This window comes from Phoca vitulina, unplaced genomic scaffold, assembly GCF_004348235.1.
Source record: "Phoca vitulina isolate PV1807 unplaced genomic scaffold, GSC_HSeal_1.0 scaffold83, whole genome shotgun sequence".
NCBI lineage: Eukaryota > Metazoa > Chordata > Mammalia > Carnivora > Phocidae > Phoca > Phoca vitulina.
Window position 1 is genome coordinate 4,091,670 of NW_022589786.1, and position 21,535 is coordinate 4,113,204.

The following is a 21,535-nucleotide window of genomic DNA, read 5'->3' on the forward strand; positions in this document are numbered from 1 at the left end:
AGATGTGCCCTGCAAACCTCATGCTGGGTGAAGAAGCCAGACGTGGGGGTCACAGATGCCATGATTCCATTTCGTGAGTGTCTAGAATGGACAAAACCATGGCCAGTGAGTGGATTGGTGGCTGCCAGGCGCTAGGAGGTTGGGGAGGGGCAGAGTGACTGCTTGGTGGGGATGGGGCTTACTCTCAAGGTGATGAGTGTGTGCTGGAATGGGATGGGGTGATGGATGCAGGGCACTCTGAATGTACGAAATGTCACTAATGGAAATGGTCTTACGTGTATTTTACCAAAATAAAAAAATATGTATATAAACTTTGTCACACCAACTCTACTAGTTTCTAAAGATAAAATCATGAATGTGGCCAAGATTTTACAAAACAGGGTTCACTGTGTAAGTATCATTGCTATTATAAACAATGGCAAAAGTTTGAAATTACCTAAATGCCTAACCAACGGGGCTCAGCTAAATGAACAAGGGCTGACAGTGGAATGCTGAGTAATTACTAAAACTTATGTTACAGAAGTTTAATGACAAGATGTTAATAGAATTCAAAGTGAGAACAATTTATCTCCTCCCCCCAAAGTCTGTGTGTGTATGTGTATAGATGAATATCCCAGGTAGACACACACACACACAGAATGAAAGGGATCTCTAGGGGCCCCTGGGTGGCTCCGTTGGTTAAGCGTGTGCCTTCAGCTCAGGTCATGATCCCAGGGTCCTGGGATCAAGCCCCGCATCGGACTCTCTGTTCAGCGGGGAGCCTGCTTCTCCCTCTCCCACTCCCTCTGCTTGTGTTCCCTCTCTGGCTATTTCTCTCTCTCTATGTCAAATAAATAAAATCTTAAAAAAAAAAAAAAGAAAGGGATCTATGTCAAAGGGGTAACAGTGACTAGTTCGGGGTGGAATTACACACAATTTTAATTTTCTCAATAAGAAAATAATAAGTACTAATAATTGTTTGCTAAGTATCTTGTGAAATATTAGGCACTGTTCTAAATTTTATCTACCCATCCATCTATCTGTACATTAAATCATTTAATTCTCACAAAGACCCTATGAACGAAGCTAACCCAATTCTTCAAGGTTACACAGCCAGTAAGAGGAAGAGGTGAAGCTGGGATCCAAACCCCAGGACTGTGGCTGCAGAGCCTGAGGTCCTAACCACGATGCTCTAAGATCATTTTGTTTAACCCATAGGTTCTAAATTTTTATGATGGTCATATCACATATAAAAGGAAAAAAAGTTATTTGAAAAAAATAACCTAACTATAAATTTTAAGAGCTGTCATTGTTGTAGGGAAGGAGTATGGATATTTAAAAATTATCCTATTTGTCTAGAGTTTTCAAATTTCCTTTAAGGAATGTGACTTCCTTTTAAAATGGAAAGGGAAAAAAAACCTCTCAATTAAGGTTAGCCAAAGCATGGTGTCAGTTTTAAAGTCATGTCCAAAAGGACAAGTCCCAAGGACCCTGAAGACTCCAGCCCTGAAGCAGCCAACTATTTGTGGACCAGAGGCAGGGGGAGGGGCCAGTGATAGGAGGGAGGGGCCAATGGTCGGAGGGAGGGGCCAGAGGCAGGAGGTGGGGGCCAGTGGGAGACCCCTGTGAACTCAGGAGGTGGGGACAAAAGAAGGAACCTTCCACACCCTTGCTAGTGAAGCATCTCCATCCTTACCTTGCAGGGTCTCCTCATGCTCTCCCTCCAGGACTCTTCGCTGTTCATCCAGTTTCTCTCGAAGCTCTAGCTCCCTCTCCTTCTCCACCTGGGGGCGGGAGGTGGCCAGCAGCATGAGAGTGAGCTTCAGCGCAGCCTTGCTTATTCACACACCAACCCCTGGAGCTTTGTAGAGGTTGGTGATCAGAGTCCCACCCCATTGTCTGTGGGACGGGAACGACCCGAGCTCAGCGGGCACAAGACCTCCAAGACCCAGCAGGTGTGGCTGACCCTGCCTTCTTTAGATCTTAGAAGGGGGCTCCCAGAGAATTGTCTAGGAGAAAGGGATGTAGGAGTCTTCTAATCCTGACGCCCGCTCCAGGAAGGAAGTCTTTCTACTGTGTTAGTGTTTCCTGATCTTTCACTGCATACAATGAATATAATGAATTATATGCAAGCAATTACAACTATTTATTCAAAAGATAAAGGACTTCCTTCTTGGTAAAGGAGTAAGAGATACTTAGAACACCTAAATCCAAAGGTGATCCTCGTTCTGGCATTGAGCAAGGTTAGCTATGCAGGAGGAAGAGAGAAGGGCCGGGTGTCACCTGGACTTACCTGTTGTGCCCATTTCTTCCTGTCCTCTTTGTGTTGCTGGAGAATTCTGGTTATCTCCTTCTGGCACTGCTCAGCCTCCTCAGATGCACGGAGCTGGACAGCTGTGGCTACACGCGAGGAAGCAAAAAATTCACACAGAGCAGAAGTGAGGCCAGGGCCTGGCGGAGAGGATGTGGGAGGCCAGGGCTAAGGGGTGAGAACTCCAGTCTCCACCACAAGAATGGTTTCAGTTGGGAGATCAACCTCCAGCAGCAGTCACTCACATCTCTCCGGCTTTGGAGACCCTCCTTAGTGCGGAAGCCAGGGGTCTCATTCTGCCCCCTACGGTCTACAGCAGAGCTGGTAACTCACAGGACGGACTCAGCCCATAATGGTGTTATTTGCTCTAACTGATATCTAAAGTAAGAAAAAAAAGGGGGGGGGGCGCCTGGGTGGCTCAGTCGTTAAGCGTCTGCCTTCGGCTCAGGTCATGATCCCGGGGTCCTGGGATCGAGCCCCGCATCGGGCTCCCTGTTCAGCGGGAAGCCTGCTTCTCCCTCTCCCACTCCCCCTGCTTGTGTTCCCTCTCTCGCTGTGTCTCTGTCTGTCAAATAAATAAATAAAATCTTAAAAAAATAATAAGGTAAAAAGAATTTGCTGAGATTTAATAGTTGCTGGGCAACCTTTACTTCATACACAGATTTCCAACTTTTCTTCAAGAAGCCAAAGAACTGGTAGCGTGTACCTTTGTGCCAGCCAGGAGCTGAAGCCGAGGCACAGCTGTCTCCCGCTTCGTCTAGGACGTGGCTCTGCCGTCGGCCACAGGCACCTGCTCTACCTGCTGGGGCCTGTGAGGGGCTGGGTGTGTGACCCCTGACCTTAGCATCGCCCCCCCCCCCCAGCTGGAGGCAGAGGGGCTGCTGTGAGTGGGAAGGAGATGCAAACAGGAAGTCTAGCCCTTGCTTAGGGAGACTCCACAACAGGCCCTGCCAATGCCCCTGTGAGTCCAACAGGCTCTGGGTGTGCCCTGAGGCACGACCCGCCCTCTCTGTGCCTCAGTTACCCAGTGTGGGAAATCGGGATAATAATACCTAGCTCACAGGGCTGTGGAGATGATTAAATCAGGAAACGATGGCAACAGAAATAATACCAGCAAGGTAAAGAGTGCTGAGAGCTTACCGTGCCCAGGAGCATGCCAGCCCTGTCCCAGGTGCCTCACAGGGAATACGCAGTCCTCACAACAACCCACTGTGGTGGGTACTATGTTTAACCCCATTTCACAGATGAGGAAACTGAGGGACAGAGAAGTGACGCAACTGGCCCGGGATCACGCGGCTCACAGTCGGGGGAGGGGCGGTGAACCTGCACAGTGTGATCCCACGGCAAGCCCTCCTATCACCTTACTCTGCCTGCTGACGCACACAGAGCAGGAAGTGTCGTGCCAGGCACTTAGAGATAGCTCAATAAATGTGCCTTATTGTTGACTGAATGCTCTCTAGAGTCATCGTTGCTCCTGACAAGCATTAGAGGGGTTGGCATTACTGGTCCAGTTGGCATTATTACTGATGTTAGTATTATTATTACAGAGTGCCATAGACAGGGTTGGCAAAGGGCATGAGGAGAAAGGTGAGGAGTGGGGCTGCTAGCCAGGAAGCTGGCCCTGGGCTGCCTGTCAGGATGGGGGCTGGGGGGAGCGAGTCAGTGCCCTGGGTCCTGGGGAACCACAGGGGTCAAGTTCAGAGAACCCCAGACTCTCACAAACCATTTGGCTCAGGGTCCCAAACGTTGGTCCACAAGACCAGTACCCGGACTGGCGCCTGCCAGGGAGAAGCTTATAACAAAGACAGATCATCACTACCAGGACAGAGTCTTCAGCCCCACTCCCAGAGACTCTTGTCGAGTTGGTATGCGGTGGGGCCCAGAATGTGTATCTTTGAAGTTCCCCCAGGTAATTCTTGTGCACAGGCAGATTACAGAGCCTCTGAATTCTGATCCAATTGCTTATCTGGTACTTAAACTTCGTCTACAATGGCCCTGCCAGTCTCCAGTCTGTAACTGAACACTTTCCGAGAGAGCGCTCATTTCATTACTAGGTAGCTCTGGTGGTTTTAAACCAACAATCACACAAAAAATCCTTTGAGGTTGAACTGAATTCTGCCTGCCTGTTTCTGCCACCTTGAGGCCCTTGTACGGACCTCTGGGTCACACTGAACAAGGCTTATCTTTCTTCTCTATGAGGGTACTTCAGACACTTGGAGAGAACTGTTGTTTTATTGCAACATCTTCTTTCCAGGTAGAACAACCTCTGCTTCTTTAACTGCTCCTTACAGGACTGGGTTTCCAGATTTCTCACCAGCCTGATCTGTCTCTACTGTACTCCCTCCAATTTTTCTGGATTCTCCTGAAAATGTACTTTCCAGAAATAAACTCAACCCTCCAGGTGTGGCATCAGTAGCCAGGAACAGGCAAGTACAGGTCAGGAGTATCACCTCCCTGATTTTAGACATGATACTGCTATTAATGTAATCTACTTAAGGTCTCATGAGATAATTAAATATCAGCTTTGTTGATAAAGTAGCAAACCTCATGGATGGTGGGGAGGGCATTTATAGGGCTGGCTACTCACCTGTGTCCCCATTGAGGGGACCTAGTTCCTGTGGCTCTGGTCTGGGGGGCTGATCTGGTTTTTGGCGCCTCTGGAAGAAATGAGACAACAATGAGGTGAAGGTAGAGGGTAGGAGGTCAATGTGAGGATGGATGCTGTAGCCGGATCCTTCCAAAGGCAAGACAGGACTGACGTCCAGCTATACCAGACCTTGCCTTGGATCCAGTTACTTAGGCTCCCTCCCTCACTAGCCAAAGGCAGCCCTCCGTCTGTGGGGAAGGGGTTCCCAGAGCAGGATTTCTCATCATTGCCACGGAAACCCTCAGTGGGGGGTTTGATACTCGACCTCTCCTTAGATTTTTGTGGTTTGTGCCACCACCCATGAGGCCCTCCCGGCCCACCTCTTCCTTCTTCCAGCTCTTGGCCAGACCTTTTGCTATTACCCTCACCCCAGTTATAGCTGAAACTTCCCAACCTCTAGTTCAGAGACAATTACCCTTTCCTCTCAGGACCTATGGTTACCACCTTCCAAGGAAGTTGATCCTTCCCTGTATTCGGGGCAAAGCATCAGAAGTCCAAGCCATGGGGGTGCCTGGGTGGCTCAGTCGGTTAGGCATCTGCCTTCGGCTCAGGTCATGATCCCAGGGTCCTGGGATCGAGCCCCTCATTGGGCTCCCTGCTCAGCGGGGAGCCTGCTTCTCCCTCTCCCTCTGCTCCCCTGCCCTGGCTCTCTTGCTCACTCTCTATCTCAAGTAAATAAATAAAATATTAAAAAAAAAAAAGAAGTAAGCCATGGGGGGAGGGGAGTGCCTGGGTGGCTCAGTTGGTTAAGCGTCTGACTCTTGGTTTAGGCTCAGGTCATGATCTCAGGGTCCTGGAATTGAGCCCCGTGTTGGGCTCCATGCTCAGTGCAGAGTCTGCTTGTCCCTCTCCCTCCTCTCTGCTTTTCTCCCTCCCTCTCTCTCTCTCAAATAAATTCTTTAAAAAAAGAAGAAGAAGGAGAAGGAGAAGGAGAAGAAGAAGAAGTCGTTGTCATCCAAGCCATGGTTTTACCATGCTTATTCTTTGTTAGAGGGGGTGTTTCGCCAACTATAAGGAGGCAGTGGTACTTACGTTGACAGATGGGGTAAGACACCGTACTCAGGATGTACTGGGCACTATCATGTCTACACTACCTCAACTAATCTTTAGAATGATCCTGGGAAATATTAATATCCCCAAGTTACAGAACAGGAGGCTGAGGCTGAGTGAGGCAGATTATTCACTAATCAAGTTAGATTAGTGCATACCTGGCAGAGTCAAGGACTTGAGCCATATTTGGCCAGTATTGGTTGAATCTGATTAAAGGAGGCAAGAGACGCCAAAGGGCTGAATCCTGAAGCAGTGTCAGTGGCTCCCAGATTTTCAAGTTCCGTAAATAATATTTTTTAATAGGAGAGTTGATATGGGTTGACAAGCAAGGATGCTGAAAAACATTATCTGCAGACTAACACTATCATTTCATAAAATAGAGGATATTATAATCTTCCAAAATATAGTAAGGAAAGCTCAAGACACTTCTTCCAGGAAAGGGGAACTGACATCCTTACTCAATGTTATACACACACTTACACCTTTAATTTTCTCATTTCACCCCAGATAGGTGGAAAGTCAGCCAAGGCCTGGCACTAGCCACTGGACCAGAATCTGGGGTAGAAAAAATAAATTAAGCCATCCTGTAACTTTTTAAGATGTTCTTGGATGTCTTTTTTTTTTTTTTATAATAACATCACTTTTTTTTTTTCTTTTTAAAGATTTTATTCATTTATTTGAGCAGAGGGAAGAGACAGAGGGAGAAGCGACTCCCCGCCAAGCAGGGAGCCCTATTTGGGGCTTGATCCTAGAACCCCAGGACCATGAGTGAGCCGAAGGCGGACACTCAACCAACTGAGCCACCCAGGTACCCCAAGATGTTCTTGGATGTTAACTAGACGTATTGTGGTGATCATTTCACAATACATGCAAATATCTAATCATTGTTGTAGACCTGAAACTAATATAATGTTTATATGTCAACTATCCCTTTAAAAAAAAAGATGCTCTTAAAAAAATGGAAAAAAAAATTCTAGATCGCATTTTAAGAAACCTTAAAAGGGGCGTCTGGGTGGCTCAGTCAGTTAAGAACCCGACTCTTGATTTCAGCTCAGGTCACGATCTCAGGGTTATGAGATAAGAGTCCCATGTTGGGCTCTGCATTCTCAGGGGTCCACGCTGGGTGTGAAGCCTGCTTAAGATTCTCTCTCTCTCCCTCTGCCCTTCCTCCCTCTCTCCCTCTCTAAAAAAAAAGAAAAAAGAGAGAGACACTTAAAAAAATAAGTCAGCCTGTGGAAAGGCTATGAAAATGTTCAATTAACTGTACTTTTTACTATAGTCACAGATTTTTAAAAGTACATTATTGCATAAAATTATTAACAATTTCCTGACTCAAGAATGATTGAAATGCTGCTGGAAAGCATACTTCTGGCTGGGGAAGGAAGGTAAGTCAAGGGAAGGCTTCTACAACCTTCTGCTCCTGCCCCCCAGTGCCCGGCACAGAGCCCGCTGCAGCGTGAGCCCCTGGCAAATGGAACAAGACATGGCGCCTCCCCCCGGCCCTCAGTGGCTGGGCATGCCTGACAACTGAGTTCTCCTTCCACCCTGGGAAGACTCGGCTCTCCCCGCCCAGGGCAGAGGGGATGCCCGACCCAGGCACATGTCAGGGAAGCTGTCCAAGCAAGAATCTGGGGAAGTGACAGGAGCCAGCGTCTCTACCCTGGGCTGTCAGAAGGACGGAGATCAGTGGTTGTCTCATCCCCGTCGCCACCACTGGTTATGCTAATCCGGGGATGCTTTCGTGGGACTGAGAATTCCTGGATTCCAGTCCCGGCTCTCCTACAAAGCTGGACAAATCTCTCCCCTCCTCTGGGCTCCTGTTCCCTCCTTTGCCGAGTAGAGTCAAGAAGGGCTTAGTGGACCCCCGTGGTCTTCCAGCTCTGAGCCTCTGACCTCAGCTCCTCTCAGTAGCACTGATAGGCAGGGTTATTACAGCGAGGAAACCCAGGGCGGTAAGACACGGTGACACTGCGCCTTGATGGCAGACTCAACATTAGAACCAGGTCTCAGCACATTAGAGACTGGAGCAGTGGGGTTAAGAACGTCGGGATTCTAGGAGTGCCCGGGTGGCTCAGTCGGTTAAGCGTCCAGCTCTTGGTTTCGGCTCAGGTCATGATCTCGGGGTTGTGGGATTGAGCCCCACGTCAGGCTCTGGGCTCAGTACGGAGACTGCTTCTCTCCCTCTGCCCCTACCCCCCATCTCTAGCTCTAAAATAAATAAATAAATAAAAACTTAAAAAAGAAAAAAAAAGAACTCTGGGATTCTAGAATTACCCATACCAGGATTCAAATCCTAAATCTAACACTGTGTGAATGCATGGCCTCTCCAAGCCTTGGTTTCCTCATGAGATTGTTTTAAGGATTAGATGGGATAATGCACCTATAATGTCTGGCATATTCTGAGAGCTCAAACATTGCCTGAGTTTATTACTTTCTGTTTGAAAAGCAGGGCAAGAACAAAGGCCCTACAGTGCTTTGGTAGATCTCCCTCAGACTGGCCTGAAGTAAGATCATAAAGCTCATGAAAAACTGTCTTCTGCTAAACAACCACCACAGAAAGGTGAAAAACTTTCCTCCACTAACAGCTTCCAGACCACAGACAGGATGGGACCCTGCGGTTGAGTCCCCAGATCCTGACAAAACCACTCCCAGGACTACGGCTTCCCGTGACATTCAAAACTTAGCACGGGGCGCCTGGGTGGCTCAGTTGGTTAAGCGTCTGCCTTCGGCTCGGTCATGGTCCCAGGGTCCTGAGATTGAGCCCCGAATCGGGCTCCTTGCTCCGCAGGGAGTCTGCTTCTCCCTCTCCCTTCCACTCCCCGGGCTTGTGCTCTCTCTCTGTCAAATAAATAAATAAATAAACTGAGGAAAAAAAAGACTTATCACAGTCTGTCCTCAGGCGAGGATCCTCCTCTTCCTCCCTGTTTCCTTAATAAATATTTGTAAACATCTTCCTCCAATTACAGTAGTAGTAATAATAGATCTATTTATTCATAATTGGAACATTACATATACTTCCTTATGTTTTATTTTTTCAAATACATTATGAGCTCTTACTACATGGCATTAAATATTCTGTAGATATGTTATTTTAATGACTCAAATATTACATCCTTGTGAATGAATTCAATCATTAAATAATCTGCATGAATACTTCAATTATTTCCATTTCTTAATTTCCAAATTATGCTTTCACTGATCACTTACTGATTTATACGTATTTTTACACATCTGAAACTACTGATTCTGCCCTCCAGAAAGGTTCTACCAATGAACACACCCACTGTTGGTGCACGAGAAGGTCAGTTTCACGGCAACCTTGCCAACACGGAATAGTATCACTTTTAAAAAAAAATTGGCAAATTTGCTGGGCCCAAACCAAACAAGCCTATTGTACTCCTGGCCCCAGTAGGCGCATCCCTGTGTTCGAGACCATACTCATCCCAGCATGACGCACCCTCCACAGTTCCTCAGGCTTCCAGGCTGAGCTCACGTCCCGTTTCTCCTCTGTCCCTCCCCAGCGCTGAGTTAGTCCCTGGCAGCTCTGTGCCTGGGTGCCTGTTCGGACACCCATGTGAGGACCTACCTGGTTACCTGTGCTTTTCCAGCTAGGCCAAGGGGCTCCTTGATGACAGGGACCATGTTTGAAACCCGCTTTGAATTTGTCCCAGCATCTGTTATGATGCCCAGAACACTATTTCTAGGAGTGTGGTCTCTGGGTCTCCTGTATTATTAGAAGCACCTGGAATGCTTGCTTAACACAGCCCCCGGGCCCAGTTCTAGACCCACAGAATCCGAGGGTGGTAGATGTGCCGGGAAGCCCCAATCTGCCGATCTATGCAGGCAGCTCTGTTGCTCACAAGAGCCTGAGGACACATAGCCCAGAGCTGAGTAGGAATTGATAAGCAACTACGACATGGAAAATCCCCAGGTTGGGGCTCAGGCAGCTCCCTCCTCAGAGGCTACGGAGCAGAGTTCACCCCGCAGTGGGAGAGGACAGGAGCTGGGAGGGGGACATAAGAATTTCCCCTTCCAAAAGCAGAGTGGGGAGGCCCAGGGCTGGGGTGGGGCATCCGGATTGAGCTCTGGAAGAGGGGGAGCGGGGTCAGTGGGGTTTCCTGAGTCGACAGAAACTGGGAGAAGAGAGTGAGGGGGGTAGCTGACAGCATAGGACAGGAGAACCCAGGACTGGGGGAGACACCCAGAGACCCGGATTCCAGCTTTCCTATGAGACTTGAGGCGAGTCCCTTGCCCGCGCTGGACCTGTTTCTTTATCTGCCACGCGTCAGGGTTGGAACAGGGGTTCCATTCAGTTCTTCTGATTCCAGGACAGCCCTTCCACTATGGAGGCTGGAAACAGGGCCCTTGTATCTTGGTAACACACACAGTTCTGGGGCCCAGCTCCTTGTTGTCAAGCAGACCAGAGCCCCGCTTTGGGTTCAACCTGGAGCAAACCTGGTCTGCAGCAGGATGCGGCTGCCAAATACAGGCGCGGAGTCCGGGTAACGTGGGAGGACAGCGGCCAGAGCTGTGGAGGAGCCAGATGAGCTCACGTCGGGTCCAGTGAGACCCCCAGAATATGCTTGCATTTTGAAGGGTAAATTGACAAACTGGAAGGCATCCAAAGGGAGCTGACAACATGTGGAAGGAGGCCCCAAACCAAATTATAGGAGGTACTGCTAACAACAGTTGGTCAGTCTCAAGAACAGGCAAGAAAACCTGGCCACTGCCTTCAGATCTCTGCGGGACTGTCATGACGCAGAAGCTGTGCGGTCCACAGCCTTGGAGGGCAGGCTAGTGGCTAAGGGCTAGAAGTTTCAAGAAGTTTCAGTTCAACATGAAGAATTTCAGAACTGTCCCAGACAGAGATAAGCTGCCTGACTAGAGGTGGGGGTTTGGTGGTGGTAGTGAGATCTCCATCACTGGTAGCAGGCAAGAAGAGGCAAACTTCATTCTGCAGGTTGGACGGAGTGATCACAGAGGACCTTCAACTCCAACAGTCTATAATTCTATAAAGTATCCTTGATGTTGAACAAGTAAAGACCTCTGGTAAGCCTAAAGTGCAGGTGGAGAGTGAAAGCCACCAGCATGAACACGGCCTCGGAGGGCTCTGTTGAGTATTCTCCAGGTTGTAGTACTTTGGGGTGAATTTCCATAGTCCTGTACTGAAGCCTTTGGGGCAGAATCCTCAATTTCCCTCAAATTGTGAGCTGCACCAGGCAAGGGTGAGTAAGGCAGAAGCAGCTCAGATGGAAGCTGCTCGGTTATTCCTTATGTTGGTGCCCTTGTTAGGATGGAAGCCAAGAGCAGCCCTGAGGATGGCTCAGCCTTTCCTGACCACACTTGGTCTCACCTCGCCGGAAGAACCATCGCTCCACGCTTTCCATGGGCCTTTGGGCTTTGTGTATTGCTGATTGAGTGGTATCATCTATGTCATTATTCCTGCTTCGCTTAGAGAATTCAGTAATCAAAGGACCCTCAGGAGTTCCCTAGCTCCTTTCCTGTCCCCTGGCTTCCCTTGGCCACAGAGTTCTATCACTCCCATTCTGGCTGAGGGATGCTTCCTGGGATCCAGCAGGCAGGGCTGGAAGGGCCCCTGGAGACAGTTTATTCCAATCCCCATCTCCTATTTCTAGATGGAGAAACTGAAGCCCAGAGGTGGGATGGACAATACTTGTCAGAGGCCACAAAGCAGGGGAACAAGTGCCCTCACGAGAATCCAGATTCAAGGTGGAGCCTGGAGGCCCTTCCATTTCCTTTCCTTTATGCATACACCAGATTGATCCCAGTAGCCGAAGTTTAGGGGACAGATGATTCTGGGCCTCACGGGACTCAGGTCACAGCCCTCTGCAATATCAGAGCTGCCTTTCCGGCATCTGGACTCAGCGTGGGTGGGGCCCCGCACCAGTAGTTTCAGAATCTTAACAACCACAGGCAGAGCCTATTGGCTGAGGGTAGAGGCAGGAAGGAGGTGGGGGTGGAGGCCCAAAGGGCCCCCTCCAGAAGGCAGAGGAAAGGCAGGGCGTAAATATTCAGGGCTGTTGAGAAATATTAGCGTTCACACGCAAATCACAGAGGCTCCGATGGAAGATCCCCATAAACACAGGTCTCAGCTTCCCTATCTCTAAGATGGATGGACAGAAGTATTTTGGCAAAGTAATGCCTGAATCTGATTTCATTTTCACATGAGATGAAGATTTAGTTCATCTCATTCACACTACAGAGTGTGGCGTCAGCATCGCCCACTGCCTGCCCGGGATGGATGAGCGTGGCTATGAGATCAGGGTGGCCTAACGGTGGGAGGGCCAGCCTGCACCACTCGGCTGTGCTGGGGGCACCGCCCATTCTCAGAACACCTGTGATGCCCCCAACGCACCCTACTCAGGGGCGGATGTGGTCTCTAGCGCTTCTATCTGATCGACTGAGGAATGAGATCTTAGAGGAGGACAGAACCACTTCCCTCTTCAGCGCCTACTGAGCCGGGCCATGGCAGACTGTTGGGGGGCCCTGAAGCACCGGGCCCAGCCTCGTGCACAGATGGAGAGGCTGAGGCCTAGAGAAAGGCTTTCCGATATGCAATATTCCTTGTCCTTCTCCCCAGAGCCCACGTTTTCCTGTCCCCCACCAGCTTCCCAGGATGTCTGCCAGTTCTAGTCTCTTCCGAGGGCTTGGAGCTGGCAAAAGCACTCAGCACCACCTCTGGCATTCGGGTCAGCCTGGGACCCTGAAGGAGTGGGACAGGAAATGATAGCAGCATCCGGGGCAGAGGAAGAGACATGCTGAGGGCACAGATAATATGCCAGACATCCACCGGTCTCCCCAACACAATGGCAAACTCCCACATGGGGGTCTAGAGTCGAAATCCCAGCTTGCCATTTGCTGTGTGACCTTGGGAAAGCACCCAGCCCTCTCTGGGCTTCTGTTTTCTCTTCTCTATGGCATGGAGTTGGGCAATGGGATACATCAGAGTCTTTCTAGTGTTGACATGCTTCGGATGTAGAAGGGGCAGGGTGAGGTCATCGTGCCCCCACCATCCTGTATCAATCCTGTCACACTCGTGTGCTCGGGCGGAGCAGGACAGGCGATCTACACACGGCTGTCAACCCCTGCATGAAGAGAGCTTCTCCAGAGGACAAGAAAAGAGGCGCCCTTGCTCAGGAGGGCCCGGGTAGGTGTCCTGAGCCCTTCACACCACCCTCTGTTCTCGAGCAGCCCCTATGGGGAGGACATGCCTGGAGCAGAGGGTGACAGGGAGTCAGTGGCTACCCGAACCCCCAGGTTATAGGCAGCGTGCCCCACCACCCCGCAATTGCCCTGCTAGCAGAGAGACACCCACTCGCGAGGACAGCAGCACCTCCCCAGGGTGCTCAGGGCAGAGTTGCTTGTAAGAGGGAAACACTGGAAACCAGCCTCATGTCTGTGGTGGGGACTGGCTTGATACACTAAGGTACATAACACCACGCAAGGTCACTCATAAGTCTAAACAATGAAGTACATTTTACATACAGAGTTGGGAAGGCATTTGGTAGAATACCAGTATGCAAAATAAACTATTTTCCTTGGTACATCAATGCACACAAAAGAACAGAGAAAAGTACCTAGAATAGCACCGACTGATGGCACTTGTCATTTCTAGAGAAAGGACTAAGATTCCTGTAGCCGAGGAGGGGGAGCTTTAGTGTTACCCGAATTCTTAGAATTTTTTAAACAGTGATGTAGTCAAGTTTTCTTTGTGTGCAAAGACATTAACAAGAAGAAGAAATACCTCTCTTGAAACCTACAAGCAGCCAAGGCAGTCATTTTACAGATGGGGACGTCCAGGCCTAGGGAGAAAACCTCCTGGCTCAGACCCCCAGCAAGTTAGGGGAAGAGGCAGGAGTCAGACCACAGTTGACTCCCAGGGCGGTGCTTTCTTCCACGGATGCTGCGGCTGGTGGCCGAAAGCCTCTGGGCCTTGTCCAAGCACCTCATTGCCTGCCACTCTCCCTACTCTTCCGGGGAGCCAAGGGTCCAAATGGGAGGCTTTGGGTTTTGGCTGCCCACCTTGATCGATGGTGGAGGGTGAGAGCGGGGGTCATTAACCTGAAGATATAGAAGTTTCCCAGGGCTGCTCTAAATTACCACAGAGTTGGAACCCTAAAACAAATTTATTCTCTCACAGTTCTGGAGGCTAGAAGTCCAAAATCAAGGTGTCGGGAGAGTTGGTTCCTTCTGGAGGTTCTGGGAGAATCTGTTCGATCCCTCTCTCCTAGCTTCTGGTGGGTGCCACAATCCTTGGTGTTTCTTGGCTTGTGTTTCTGCAGCCCTCCGATCTCTGCTTCTGCTATCCCATAGCCTTCTCTCTGTCCAAATTTTCCTGTTCTTATGAGGACAACAGTCATTGGAATAAGGCCCACCCTAATCCAGTAGGACCTCATCTTAACTGGATTCTATCTCCAAAAAACCTATTTCAAATAAGGTCACATTCATAGGTTCTGGGTGTACCTGAGTTTTGGGGGGGGGTGCTCACTGTTCACCCCGGTACAGATAACTTTCCTAATCTAATGTCAGGGCTACATACTTAAGGAATGGGCAGTGGGTAGGGTTGTATGGAGCTGTGGAGAAATGGCAAGGAGGTCTACGAGGTTCCTCGTATACTTGGTGAAAGAAGAACTCCACCACTGGGGGAGAGGGAGAAGTGGAATTAGGTCAGGTTGTACATCACTTACCTGGGGGAAAGCATGGACGTGGGATGGATGTTTTATGTATTGTAAGGTGTTTGGCCTAGATGTTCTGGAAGATTCAGGTTTGAAAATAAAGTGACAAGATAAATGATTTTTAGGGATTAAAATTCACCTGGCAAGAGAAACAGGATGACCTGTCTTCAGGTAATGGACAGATTTAGATCTACACATGCTAAAGATGGATGGATTTTTTTTTTCCTCTTGCTCCTACTCTCTGCCCACGGCGGGCTCACAGGAGTTCCTCCTCCCCCGCCTACGGGTCCTGCTCTCCCTGGTCATCCAGCAGGGCTCACAGGGCTCTGAGGGTGGAGGACACTGAGGGGACAAAGGTGGGAACCCAAGTGCCGCAAGATGTCAGAGCCAGAACTCGGGCCAGCCATCAGGCTCTCCCTTTTACTGGGGGGGGGGGTGTCCCTACATTTTCCAGGTTTCTTTTTTGAACATGAATGTTCATGAATGTTATACTAAGACCCTTTAGAACCCCCTTTCCAGGCAGATTTCAGGCTGTGGTTTACTAGCTGATCTGTGACCACTGAGAGGTCAGGTGGCAGTGCTCCCCCCCCTCCCCCCCCAGGACCGTCACCATCTTGACTTGCATAGCAGCCTGCTTCTGGGCAACTAATTTGAGGTTTTATCTTTTCTGCCCTCTTTACAATAAAAAAAAAAATGAAGCATGGGCCCCAGACTCAATACCGAATTGAGGCAAAGATGGAAGTCTTTAGGTGGCTGGGGACACATCCTGCCCTTGGGGGACCTACATTAGCCACCTGGGAATTCGACTACAAAGGAAAAGAACAGAATTAAAACCACATACATGTGCAGAAAACGTGTTGCCAAAGATTGCGTCTCTAAGGCGAGGATTATCAGAAGGTTTTCTAACGTCTTAGGTCACTGGGTACAGATGTCCTTTTATAAAATAGAAATCTGGCTTTCGACCTCCCAAGATTTTCAGAGTGCATGCATATGGAAGCCTATATTGGCTTTAGCTGTGGTGATTTTATGGGTTGGGCAAAAACCACCAGCTCAGAGGCTCCATACACACCAATGTCTCCATGATGCTTGGGGCAGAGGGCTCAGGGCCCAGGAAAGTCCTCTCAGGTTCCTTAACCATCCCACCCTCAGCAAACCAAGCTAAAAGGTCAGATTTGCCTTGTTCCTATTGACGAGGTGTCAGGAGCCCGGACTTTCCTATATACCACTCACCCCAACACAACTGTCTAGCCCCACCCCACCAACCTTCAAAACCCAGCCAAGAGGCCAGCTCTCTCAGGAGAGGCCTTCTCTCAGCCCCTCCTCTCCCCTCTGAGCTCAGAGCCACCCCTCCCTCACCCATTAGGATGAACATGCGAGGATGCTCATGAAGAATGAGGGTAAGAGTGGGGAATGCAAACAACCAAGTGTCCAAACTGGTTACATAAGCCACAGAATATTAGGTGGCCATTAAAAATCATGTTTCCATGGACTATGTAACAGGAATGCCTCCAGCAAAATATTAACTAGAATATAACCACTTTAAAATATAGTCCCAGTCGTGTAAAAATAGTCACCCTCATGTATATTATATATATAGGAAAAATAGAAGGACAGTGAAATGTGCACAGACACTAAGTCTTAATGGTGATTTTTAAACTTCTTTATATTTTTCCAAGTTCTGAAATTTTGCCTCAAACATTATAATAATCAAAATTAGATTTCTTAAGCGGAATCCTAAACACTTACTAGTCCTAGGCTCACATCCCCTCTTCTAGTCTTGCCACAATGTCACCTGCCCTCTGTTTGAACTCCTCCAGAGATGGGGAACTTGCTACCTCTCTTCCTCACGAGAAGTAGAATCTGGCTTCCTTTAGCTTCCCCTCACCGGCCACAATTCTGCCTTCTGGAACAACAGAGAACAAGGCTGCTCCCCACGTCCCCTTGGCAACGCTTCAGAGGTTCAAAGGCAACAGCCAGGCTCCAGGCTTCATGTCCCCAACCCCAACAGCCTTCCGAGGACATTAATGTCCCCCTGTCTCCCACACCCCGGTACAATCCAGGCAGTGATGTCCGTGAGGTATAATTATGTCTCCCTGGCATTACCCACATCACCTCTTATCAAAGGCATGCCACTTGCCAGTCAGTGTCTCAGGGGCTCTGCTGCATGCCTTCTTTCAACTAATCTTTAGAACAACCCTATGACCCAGGAGCGAATCTCACACCTATCTCACAGATGAGGAAACTGAAGCATGGAGAAGCCAAGTCCTTTCCACAGCCACTTAACGGAGTGCGATGGAGCCAGGACTGAAGCAGGACCTAGCACCCCGCCCGCTGTGCCCAGTGAGGAAATGAACGCATGAGCCCAGCTCTAAAGCCCACACGCTCGGATTCCATGGTTTGTTTCAGGATTCTGTATGCCTACGCCGGGCTCTTCCGGGTCATTCACTTCTGCATCCGTCCCCCTCTCTCACCGGGCCTGCTACCTGGAAGTGCTCATGAAGGGCTCCTGAAAGCCGGACCCATTGAGAACCCGTTGCCCGAGGCCCAGCTGTGGGAGCAGCACTGAGTGGGTTCTCTGACTCTCCGCTCGGCGCTGCGGTGCCGTGGCCAGAGCCAAAGTCCTGGGGGCTGGGGAGGTCGGACCTCATACCAGGCACACACACAGGGGGTTGGCCATGAGGCACTAGGTGCCCCTCCCCACCCCTGCCCGGGGGGCCTCTGGACTCCCCTGTCACTCCTACAGGCAAGTCCCTGGCAAATTTGTTTCCTTGGCCCCTCCCCTCTCTGTCCATCCTCCTCCCAAGTCCTCCCGGGGACATGACCACAGCACCCATGGTCTCAGTCAAGACGGGTTTAGGAAGGACCAGACAGTGCAGATGGCTCCTGAGCACCCACCTGCCAGGGATCCCCACTCAAGCATCCATCAGGATTTCAACTCATCCCAATAAGGCAGTGACTTAGCCTCAGGTTGGGTGTCCTGGCTAAGGCCACCAGGCACAGGAGACTACAGAACTCAGCAAAGCCTCTAATCCTTGAACTTGGAAGGACGGAGAGGTCCTAGCAGTCAAGCCTCTGTCCCTAGCCAGGGTAGTCCCCGCTAAAAGCTCCGGGCTCATTCCTTGCTGCCTGCCACCTCCACTTTCCACAGTGAGCCCCGTCATCCTGCACTTTCTCTGGCTCAGCCTCACTCAGGCTCTTCTCTCTGCCTCGACTGTAACTCCTACCAAACCGTCAACGTTCAGTCAGGGCATCCCCACCCCCATCTTCCCCCATCCAAGGAGTCTTCCTGTCTCTCTTGAGGCTGGGTGAGGTACTGCTGCTCCGGGCTAACCCCTAGCCTGGCTGTCGGGCCCCCATTTGTTCACGCAAACAGTTCCTCAGCACCTGCTCTGTAGGGGGCTATGAGCACCAGATGGGGGGTGCAGAAAACAGGCTCAGGTGAACAACTTTGTCGTCACCTGGCTCCATGACTTTGAACACATCACTCCTCCCTGAACCTCCGTGGCCTCACCTGTGGAGTGGCAAAGATTTGGCAGCTCAGCCGAGCTTCCAGGGCTTTTGTAAGGCCCGCGGGACGTGAAAGCTCTCTGTAAACTGCCCTTCAGGGTGAGTCATTGTTGCCATGACCTAACCCTTCTGTGGTGTGAGCTCATTTTTGTACATCCCATCCTTACAGCCCTGTGTCCCCCGGGGGACTGACAGCTGGTGGGATGGCCTTGGGAGCTCAGGCCTTCCAGGGTTTGGCATCTGGATGAGAAACTGGGCAGGAGCACAGCCTGGGGAGATGGAAACAGGCGTGAACTTTAAATGAACTGGCTTATGGATCCTGCCACATGGGGGCAGGGGCCTGGCATTTCTGGGGCAGGAAGACATGCCGGACTGCCCTGAGGCAACGGAATGAAGGCTTTAATGCCAAAGGGCTTTGGAATCAATAAGAAGCCACTGGAAGCTCAGAGACAAAGAGCACCGGACTAGGGGGCCGGATACTGGGGTTCCACTCTAAGTTACTCTGTGACCTCAGTCAAGCCCCTTCCCTTCTCCAGGCCTTACCCTCTGCTCTGCGCATCAGCCCAGGTGGTACCCAGGGCCCTTTCCCACTGGGATCATCTGTGCGGGCTTTACTTGCCCTTCACAGCTTGTGTGGAGGGGGTATCGTCCAGTTCAGACTGTGCCAGGGACAGACAGGGACAGCTGGTAAGGCTCTTGGAAGGGCAAGGAGGCAAACCCATGCTCACTGTGGAAGGGTCAGGCCTGGAACAGGGCCCCTCTTTCGGTCTCCTTCCGCCCCTGCCTAGATGGAATTCACTCTTGGCCCACTTTGCAGATGGAGACGTTGACACAGGTACAGAGAAAACAGACTCTCAGACCCTTAGAAGTCATCCTGCTCATCTCCCTCCCTCTCCATGTAGAGGGAGAAACTGAGGCCCCGAGAATGGTACGGGCTTGCTTGAGGTCATGTATCATGTTCACGGCAGAGCCAGGACTGATGTCCACCTATCGCTGGCTCCACTCTGGGTCTCAAGCCAGGCTCAGCTTTCTCTGCCCACCATCCCCATCAGCCAGCCCTCGGCTTCCACGGCTGCAGGCAAGCCTCAGTTTCCCTGTTGGAGTAAGGGAAGACAGGAGGGTTTCCCGGTCAGAGCTTGGTGAGGTTTCTTGAACTAGGAATAAAGGAGGAGTAAGAGGCATTGTACTTAGGGTGAAAACTCCTCTCCCTGAACTAGCACAGGGCAGGGAAAGCTTGCCTTGGCCCCAGTAAAGCAGGAGGGGGAGAGAGAGAGAGAGAGAGAGAGAGAGAGAGAGATTGATTGATTGATTGGAGTTTTATGAAAAATAACGACATTTGGTTGCAGTGTGGGGCCTCTCAGGGTCTCCGGAGGACTGCTCATCAAGTTTATGGGACCACCTCCTCCCACCTGGCTGAAAAGCAGGGAGTAGTAGGAAGAAGGTTTAGAACTTGAGGGTCCTTCTTTCCCCCTCTGCGCCTCGGTCGTCCCCCCGAAGGAAGTTGTCCTCTGGCTCCAGGCTCTGACCTTCTGTGCTGGTCAGAACCCAAGGGGCACCTGGTCCCACTGTCAGAAACCCGAGTAGAGTCTCCTGGGCCCTAACCCAGCTCCGAGGCCCCTCGGGGGAGGGACAGGAAGGAAAGGAAGGGCAGCAGCAGGCGGTAGATCTCCTCCCTCTTTGGCCCCTCCCAGCTACCCCCAGGACAGCCCACACGCACCGGCTTTGGGGCCTGAAGAGGCTCGAGACCCGCGCTTCTCAAACTTTAAAGCCTGTTGTCATTACCTGGACATCTCGCTAAAAGGCAGGTTCTATTTTAGCAGGTCCGGGGCACTGCCTGAGATTCTGCATTTCAAACAGGTCCCAGGTGGTGCCGCTGCTGTAAATCCGTGGACCACTCTGCGAGTAGCGGCCTCAGAGATTGTGTGCCTCAGAACGGTGGGAAAAGCGGAAGGCCCAGAGAGGTCAAGTCATTTGTCCGTGGCCACACAGCGAGCAGCCCCGGACGGAAGGAAAAGGGCACCTGCCATAGCGCTCCCCGCTCGGGCCGCCGGAATTAGCCGCGCTTCCCGGGCCCAGGGGCTGTGTCGGTAAACTCGGCTGCCCCGCGCGGCTCAGCCCGGGGCCGGGGCTAAGAGCGCCGCCCGGCCGAGCTTTCCCCGCCTCCCTCCGCGCCGGCCTCTCGCCGTCCTCCACACGGCTCCCCGGGACGACCGGAGGGGGCCGGCGGCGCCGAGAGTCCCTGCGGCGGAGCGGTTCCGCACCCTCCTCCCCTCCCGAGGCAAACTTCGCCGCCCGAGCCCTTTACCTTTTTGGGGGCTTTGCAGCAGCTCAGCCTGCTGTGTCCGCAGCCCATCCTCCTCCGGGGACTCCCGGACGCCGCCTCCCAACTCCGGGGAACCCCCCGGAGGACCCAGCCGTCGCGGCCCCGCTGATCGCCGCGCGCCCGCCGGCCGGGGCTGCCGGCGAGACCCTGAAACTGAACCTGGAAGCGCAGACTTGAGCCGGAGCTGGGGCGGCCGCGCGCCGTAAATACCCGAAGAGCAGGGCCTCCGCGAAGCCCGCGGGGTTCGCGGTGCCGCCGCCCGAGGCAGGTGACCAGAATCTCGGTAAATGATAACAACCTTGGGCCAGGGCAGAAGAAATCCCTAGGAGCAACGGATGCTTTTCCGGGCCCTTGGCGGAGAAAAGGCCAGGAAAAAAATTAAAACAATTACTTAGAAAATACAACAGCTACCATTTCTTGAGAGCTGTTTCTGTGTCGGCTACATTGTACATATTACTTTATTTTTTTTCCATCTCCTTGCAACAAAGGTATTATTCCTTCCACATTACAGGTTAGGAAAATGAGGCTCAGAGACGTGACTTGCCTTAAGCTCATGTTGCTAGTGAGTACCAGAGCCCAAATAAATTCCACTTCTAACTCCTGAACCTAAGCTTTGAACCACTTCCCTACAAATACATAATGATACTTATTTAGTTTAATTGTAATGCCTCTTCACTTCTGGGTCAATAGTTCTTCCCAGCTCACAAGCATCTGTAACACTCTGTCCATCTTGGATAGATGTTACCCATTACAACACCTCGTGAAGCAGACCAGCAGATGCAGTAGGAGTAAGGGACAGAACAGGTCACTACCTGGGGAAGAGGACTTTTATTTACCCTCACTCTGTTACTATCTGAGGTTTCTGAGAGTGGCAATGCAGCAAAACCACACCTAACTTTGAAAATCAGTGTGCATGTGTATCTGTGTGTCTATTAGCAAATGATACCAGGCCAGAGACACTTGGGAAGGTATGCAAATGTGAAAGGGACTTACAGTCATGAGTGAGGAAAGAGTATGAGACT

At 50.9% G+C, this 21,535-nt stretch overlaps 1 protein-coding gene across 1 annotated transcript in view; it reads right to left on the minus strand.

Moving 5' to 3' along the window:
* CCDC69 (coiled-coil domain containing 69) overlaps window positions 1-21,068 on the minus strand; it is a 35,551-nt gene extending 14,483 nt beyond the window's left edge. The window contains exons 1-5 of the mRNA XM_032395305.1: window positions 21,058-21,068; window positions 20,496-20,697; window positions 4,878-4,947; window positions 2,273-2,379; window positions 1,676-1,763 (exon numbers count right to left, since the gene is read on the minus strand). Coding sequence (XP_032251196.1) covers window positions 1,676-1,763; window positions 2,273-2,379; window positions 4,878-4,947; window positions 20,496-20,697; window positions 21,058-21,068 — 478 coding nt within the window. The remainder of the gene's footprint in view (window positions 1-1,675; window positions 1,764-2,272; window positions 2,380-4,877; window positions 4,948-20,495; window positions 20,698-21,057) is intronic.
* Window positions 21,069-21,535: the final 467 nt, after the last annotated feature.